The sequence below is a fragment of the Sus scrofa genome, chromosome 9 (genome assembly GCF_054392235.1).
Source record: "Sus scrofa isolate SSC_HxYL_T2T_F1_AM1 chromosome 9, Sscrofa_HxYL_maternal_Yorkshire_Landrace_v2.0, whole genome shotgun sequence".
NCBI classification, from domain to species: Eukaryota; Metazoa; Chordata; class Mammalia; order Artiodactyla; family Suidae; genus Sus; species Sus scrofa.
Genome location: NC_139391.1, coordinates 90,617,939 through 90,625,983, shown reverse-complemented (window position 1 = coordinate 90,625,983; position 8,045 = coordinate 90,617,939). Strand labels below are relative to the sequence as shown.

Below are 8,045 nucleotides of genomic sequence, written 5' to 3'. Positions count from 1 at the left end.
TGACAGAAAAACAAGGTAAAGCTGAAGGCATTAGCAAAATAATGCTGCATGCAGCCACTTCAAATACAGGCAAAATGAGCCTGTGCTGTCAGAACCCAGGATGATTTACCTCAAGGAGGTAGAGGTCGAGGCTGGGGGCAGGGACTCTGCTCACATTCACTTCATTTGTGCTCAGATCACACAGGTGTGCTTAGTTTCTATTCAGTCCATAAACTATACATTTTTTCTTTGTTATACATCAATATATAGCTGAAACCCACACCAAACCAAGGAAGAGAGATTTTAGGTATATAAAGATTCGCTCTAAAAAGTTGTTTTCCATGAAAGAAATGTTTTACTTCCTCTCTACTGCCATGGCCCTTTTACTTATGGAAAAAAAGGAAGGGAACTCTCAGCCTACCATTTTTCAAAAGAACAGAGTAGAGTGTAAAGAAACAATTGCCATTAGCAGGGAGAAGGTGAGGTCAGATGAATCAACTCAGTTGGTGATACCACGTTGGCTCAAAACAGCCAATTCTATAGCCATGCAGGACCTGACATGTTTCCAGACTGCTGGTTTTCTTGGCTTGACAAGGAAATATTTTCATTTCCCTCACTTCTGCAATTTTACAAATTGGATCTGCTGAATTCCAGAAGTTTGAACTTTCCTATTTTTAAAGGTTAACAGATAATTTTAAAATTTCTTATTGAAATGATTGCCAAGGAGGTAAATGCACAAATGCAAATTCAGAAAATAAGACCACATTGTGTTAAAATTATTCAAATCCCTTGACCCAAATTCTATTTTTTTCCCCAACCATAAGATGAACAAAGACTTATGTAACGATTTTTTAAATGGTTGTTTTTAAAAGAAAACTTTATAAAATACTTTATGTCGAACATAAAGAATTAAATTATGTCCCATCCATACCAAGGACAATTTATATATTTTAAAATCATGATATGGTAAAATGGTATCAAACACTACTTAATAATAAGGAGCAGGATAAAAAGGTGATTACAGAATGGAGTTAATTTTCTAAAGAATTAAGGAAAACCATATTTGTAAAAATATAAAATCATCAGAAGTCCTCATTTCTGTGGCAGAATACTATGCAATATACTTTCTTCTGAAAGCTTATTTATATTTTCCAAAAAAAAGTATTAATTTTTTTAAATTAAAAAGATATCGCTTGCTCTCTCTAAAGAAATCTAAGTATACAGAGTAAAAAAGAGAAAATTCTCCTTCTGCTTTCATTTTCTCCGCCCTGTCCAAGACTTATGCAGGAATAACAATTATTAAAGAATATTATTCACTTTCTGTGTAATTATAAAGGTATATTACATACACACATAGTTTTTATTAATGGAGAAATACATTATTTTAAACTCGTATTTTCTTTAATGATTTGAACAAATTTGAGCCTACCAAATTTGCTGATATGGATTTATCATAATTTATTTAACTAGTTCCCTTCTCATACATATATTTTTTTTTGTTAGCCATGCCCATGGCATGCATAACCCTGAGCTACTGCAGTGACACCACACCAGATCCTTAACCCACTGCACCACAAGGGAACTCCTCTTATAGACATTTTAGAATAAACATTTTAAGAATATCTTAATTCATTCCAGATTTATTACTGATAGAGTGGACATTGCACTTATGCCTGTGGGTGCACCTGCGGAATGGTTTCTAGGTTAGAAGTGCTCAAAGAATATACATATTTTAATCTCAATATTTGTTAGATTTTAACTCTTTTAAAGGCCATTTGCAAAAGAACCTAGTTTTTTCCATACTATTATTGATTTAGTAATTTTTTCTAACCCAGAGAATAAAATATGCACTGTTTTATGCATTTCCAATTAACAGTAAGTTTGAGCAGCTTTCCACATTGATTCTTTTGAGTGCCTCTTCACTCACATTTTTCCAATTTTGCTCATTTCTATTGTTGTTATTTTTATTGAAAATACATTCTCACAATCTTTTGAAGTTCTGATCCCACATACATTTAGTGTTCATTATTCATGTACTTATCTTTCAATATAGAAAAAATGTTAACTTAACGGCCACAAACAGATTTTTTGGCTTTTGTGTCATACTCTTCCTATGCCAGCTATAAAAATATTTCCTACCTTGTCTTTTAGTGCTTTCATTATTTTAACATTAGTTTTAATCTATCCAGGAACTATTTTAGTATAGAGACAAGTACTACTGCGGTAGCCAGCCTCCACAATTCTCCCCACCTGGTGGTATTCAAGCCTCATACAATCCCTGTCTACACTGTGTCAGGGTTGGTCCATGTGACCAGTAGAACATGGCATAAGGGATGATATGTTAGGTCACTTCAAATATTAAAGATGGCTTCTGGGAGTTCCTGTTGCGGCACAGAGGAAATGAATCCAACTAGTAGACATGAGAATGAGGGTTTGATCCCTGGCCTCGCTCAGTGGGTAGGGGATCCGGCATTGCCGTGAGCTGGGTAGGCCAGCAGCTGTGGCTGATTTGACCCCTAGCCTGAGAACTTCTATATGCTGCAAGTGTGGCCCTAAAAACCAAAAAAATAAATAAAATTAAATTTAAAAAAAGATGGCTTCCTTCCAGGGCTGCCTTTCTCTCAGACCACTGATTCTGGGGGAGGCCAGATGTTACATCATCAAGAAACTCAGGCAGTCTAAGTAGAGGACCCTGAGGTCAAGCCTCTTGTTAAAAGCCAGCAAGGAACTGAGGCCCACCACTCACTACTGTTGGGGTGCACCTTACAGGCCTGCAAGCCCTGTACTTGCCTTGGCTCATGATACAAGAAAGAGGGGGAGTCAGTGACACAGTCATCCAGGCTTTAACAGATGGGGGAGCTTACATGTTTGAAGCAAGGTCCTGGAGTAACACTCCATTGTGTGTGGCTGAAAGAAGGCAGGACACAGGGGCAAGACATGGCAGCAATCTTTATTATCGGGGGTGGGAGAAGGAGGTTACCAGCTACAGAGGGAATTGACATCAGGTTGGCTCTTTGGTTACCAGGAAAACCTGCAGAGGGGCACCCCCCATTAATAAACTATCCTGGTAGAGATAGTTCTGATCTGAAGATTAGAACAATCACCAGCTGGGGTGGGGTTAAGTAGGCATTTACTGATTAGGCTCTGATTAGGAGGGAAGTTAGGTCAGATTGAGTGAGGTGTCAGGTGGCCTGGTTGAACAGGGAATGTACAGAGAGGAAGAGAACAGCCATCTCCAGTGACCCAATCATACAAACACCATCAGCTTGGAAGCAGATTCTACAGCTTTCAGATGACTGAAATCCCACTCAGTAGCTTGATTGCAACCCCAGGAGAGGTTGGAAACCACCTAGCTAAGCTGTTCCTGGATTTTGACCACAGAAACTATGCTAGAGTAAATGTTATTGTTTACAGATGCTAAACTTGGGGATAATCTGCTGTGCAGCAATAGATAACTAGTATAATTACTTTTATAATTAGGACACCCTTGATTTTTAATACAAGAAAGAGAAACTTGTCTCAGAGAAAGAAAGCACTTTGGTTTCAGAATTCATTATTAAGATCTTGCTGACGAGCATTCTCCTTCTCCTTCCCTCAAGCTTGCTCACCTTAAAAGCGCTCTCTTAAGTCTGCCTAGGTTAGGAAAAACATTACGTGCTGGAAAACCTTAGGGATTTAGTATTCTGTAATTTCTACAGTTTATAGATTAGAACGATTTTTAAGATGTTTACGTAATAAAGTGCTAGTTAAAAAACTTTTGGTTTAACTGTAGAAATTTACATTCCCATCATAATTTTGATACCGGAAAGATGATACCAGAATCTGGGTTCTTGTTCATGGCAGTCGAAGAATGAACTCTGTGAACACACAGGCAACAAGCAAGTGAAGTCTTTATTAAAGGAAAGCAAATAGCTCCCAGGGCTGCTGGGAAGGGGGAGAAGAGCCTCCTTCTCTGTTGTCCTATAGGGACTTTTATCTCTTAAAGGTGGGGTCCAGAAAGATGTTTTTTTTTTCTACCATGGGCCTTGCTCAATTACCCGTATTGGTTCTTGTTCAATAGGGTCTTAGGGATGGAAATGTCCATAAGTCTCATAGTTTCTTTGTCCTTTTCTTCTGGTAAACTGAGTCACGGGGGATTAGGGATTAATGTCCATCCGGGCGTAGGTGCACCCCCTATCATAAACAAGGCCTGTGGGGATGTTACTCCCTGGAGCCCTTAAGCCACAAATGTTAATCAATGGCCATGTCAAAGAATGCATCAAAGCCCATGTTCCTATACTGACTACCTGAGTTAATATTCTGCCTCAATTTGACAGCAGAATATAGGAAAAAAAGCACAGGTGTGGGGCTCAGAACTGGGATTTTTTTAGTTACATTTTGGTCACTAGCTCTAGGACCTTGGACACCTCTGCTTTCTAGGCCTCAGTGTGGTCACCTTGGAAATAGTGGGGCAACGTCAAATATCCTCTAGCACAGTACCCATCACACGTTTTACCCATGATCCCCTAAAACAGAGAGGAAACCTTGACAAAAAGACATAAAATTAAATATAAATTATATGAGTTTGTATGTGAAAAGTTCATATGACAAAATATTTGTTGCAAACTGAGTGTAATTTTCAATAGTTTTATCTTTAACTATAGTTGTCAAAACATCAGAGACGCAGATTTAATTTATGGAGTATGCCTGTCACCTATCCTAATTGGGAGCCAGCATTTGTCAAGTGAGTTTGCCAAGTTTTTCAATGAAAAGTATTCTTTTTTTTTTTTTTCCATTTCAAATAAACACATTCAACATGTATTTGATGATGTGACTACCATTTAACTTCATAATTCTAATTTTTATATAGGTGGTAAGGGAGGTAGATGAGAGAAGCTTGCCATGAATTGATGGGCTAGAAGAAATCAGACACACTTCCCTTTGATTTCCTGCCTTTCTCCCAAGGGACCATCCTCTAAAGGCAATGCATTCTAGATCTGCCTTTGTTTAGATGTGGCTCTCCCCTCCAGGTAGGTGTACTATATTGGCATTGATGAGTTTAAATTAAAAAAATAATAATAAAATAAGAGAAGGGCAATTGTGACAGGGCAGACTAGAAAGGAAAACCAGTATAAAAGAGAATTTGCCAGTAGAACAATTTCAGGAAAGAATATATATGAGTACCCAGGGCTAAGCTAGTTCACTTCAAGAGGTCAAAAAGCTATGACTTCTAATCATTCTTGGCTATAGTTACTCTGCCCTTATTATTTTCTGTGTAATGAAAATGACATTTTCACATGAATAATTATTATTAATAATATCAATTCATGGCATTAGTGCTAATGTGCCAGTATTTTGGGATTGATTTCTACTTCACTGTGAAGATAAGTAACATGTATTAGTTAATGATAATAAAAGGAACAGAGTTGTTCATTCAGAGTTGTTCTGAATGAACAAGAACCATACAGCATTGTGGATGGGGAAAAAAAGCCTAACACTGAAATGTCATCTGTTTAAGAAAATCAGGACAACAAATAAATATAAGCTCTGAAAATATAAGCCCAGATTTTTAAAAAGCCATTTATTTTAAAAAACTGGTTTGTCAAATCACATACACGAGCAGATACACAACTACCAAAGTGGCCCTGTAATAGACACCAGTGGGGCGTTCACCACACAGTACCTGAAAAATACAGCTAAAAAAGAGGAGTCTCTGGAGTATTTAATTTCAGATACCTACTGGACTCCCAGTTGAATGGCTTTAAGTTAGCAGATAGTGAGTGAGAGGTAGAGTCCCAAGTAAAACAGCTGATGCCTCAGGGCTCCATTTAAAAACAAAACAAAAACAAAAACCATTTCCCTCTTGCACAAGGGAAGCCTAGCCTATTTTTTTTTCCTCCTTTGTGAAAACAGAAGCCAAGTTTCTCTTCTCAAATGGTTCAGCATTCCCAGTAAGAGTGTTGTGTGGCAACCTAGGTATTGTGCTTCTAGAACCACCTAATTTTCTTCACCTTCCGATTCAGATTCTAGGAGAGAAGAAAGACAAAAGTCAGGTTGTTTCTTCAGAGACTCCTTTAAATAAGGTCATGAAAGAGCTTCTCCTCTACCCAACCCCCTGCTAAAAAAGATATTTTTGCCTAGGCATCCATTTACTAGATAAGAGAGTTGCACTCAAGGGCAGACAGGACACTTTTGCTCCTTTTCCTTTTTAAACAAGCTTTGCCTCTCTAAAAATGCAACATGCACATAAAAATTACTGGAGACTGTAACTACTTATAGCTTTCTGGATCATCTAAAATAAACTTTTCATGCTTAGTTGGATGAAGTCTCATCTATTAATGTTCTTTCACTTTGTGTTCCCATTTTAAACACCAGTCATGGGCAAAGATGCTAAAAGAAAATCTATTATCCCCTAAGTGTCATTAGGCCAAGTGTATTGTTTTCCTCCCGTGTGTGGACTGATAATTTCTTCCTTTGTCCTCCATTAGGGGCAATTTTAGAGGTTATGTTTTGCTTTGTTTATTATGCAGAAATTTTCATTGCCTCGATTCAGAAAGCAAGGCTAAAATGTGGGCAGAATGTTTGCTATGGAAGTCACCTCAGGAATTTTAGTTTTAGGAAACCAAGGCAAGTCTGTGGAAGAGGGAGCTATTTAGACATACAGTGAGAAAGGATATGTTAAGTTACCACCTAAGTTATTAAATGGAATCATACCTTCTTCTGCATTTTGTAACCATTCAACGAATTTCTTCATCTGGTCAAGAAAAACACTCTTGCCTTTGGCGACATGTGCTTCTTTGTACCATTTCAATATCGCTTCTTCACTCAGCACATCAGCTGCAATTTCAGATCAAAGATTTCGTAAGTGACTACATAAATGTCGTGTTTTAAAGCAACTTCATGCCATATAGTTTAATAGAAAGCAATCATTTCAAATGTTAAAATTCTGTTATAATAGAAACTCATATACTGACACTTAACAGAAGACAAGAATCAAGCTCATTTCCATACAGGGCCCTAGGTACTTTAGTAGTGAGGGTAGTCAAAACTTTAGCAATGATGATAGAACTGGGAAATCTCTTACAGTGCTAATTTGGTGGTAGGAAAAATCTCTTACAGTGCTAATTTGGTGGTAGGAAACGGGGTTATTCTGTAATTTTGCCAATGAATCAGCAATTCCAGCATTTCAGAACATTCTGTGTTCTGCCAACTTCAAACACATCTTGATTAAGCAGCAACCTCAAATGATTGGTCTTTTAAGGGGATTTATTTTTAGGAAGAAAAAAAAAAGGGCAACTGAAAAAATGTGGATAGGATGCAATAATATTAACAAATATAAAGATGAGCTTCCTGGGTGTATCATGGGACCAATACACACATAATCCAAAGGTTTACACTTACTCTATCACCAATGTCCTTAATTTCCCACAGCATATCTAAATCCCTCGAGTAATGTTTTCCTAGTACACCATTAGGAGAAAAACAGGGACATGGTAGGTAGACTTCCTCTAGGTTTTTTTTTTTTTTTTTTTAAACAAGAAATGTTATGTATGTTAACTGTCTATGACCTAAAACTCTAAATTCCATAAATATGCCTCCATACCCTCAAAATACCATTAACTTAGGATATTTAATGTTAAGAACTGGGAGGGGAATATGAAAACAATAGCCTACATATTCTGCCAATGTTCTAAGGAGTTGTCTTTGGGGGCTTCGGAGTGGGAAATGAGATGGAAAACAGATAAAAAGGATTTATTATTGTCCCCAGTGCCTGCTCAATCCATTGCAAACGCTGATAAATCATTCTAATAATGTTTTTGCAGTTAAAAAACTTTAACTTATGAAAACAAGAGAAAGGACTTGATACTATTTTCATTCAAAACATCACTGATCTTTTCATAACAAAAACCTTGTTTTTTAAAAAATTAATAATTGGTTCAGACTCAATGGAAGAGACTGAATTGACTAAAAAGTGCACATGATTAATTTTAGAAAATACAAAGTTTTATTTTTTTACGTGATCAATAAATACACTACATTTTGCAAAGGAAGAAGGAAGTCTGGATTTATTCATTTATGAGGACTAG

At 37.0% G+C, this 8,045-nt stretch overlaps 1 protein-coding gene across 4 annotated transcripts in view; it reads right to left on the bottom strand.

Moving 5' to 3' along the window:
• Positions 1-5,522: 5,522 nt before the first annotated feature.
• The window catches only part of BZW2 (basic leucine zipper and W2 domains 2), a 59,507-nt gene continuing 56,984 nt past the window's right edge, over positions 5,523-8,045 (bottom strand). For 3 of the 4 annotated variants that reach the window (XM_021102039.2, XM_021102037.2, XM_084974241.1), the window contains 2 exons: positions 6,673-6,795; positions 5,525-5,984 (listed from right to left, as the gene is read on the bottom strand). In XM_021102039.2, coding sequence (XP_020957698.1) covers positions 5,956-5,984; positions 6,673-6,795 — 152 coding nt within the window. In that variant the 3' untranslated portion in view covers positions 5,525-5,955. 4 annotated transcript variants of the gene reach the window in all.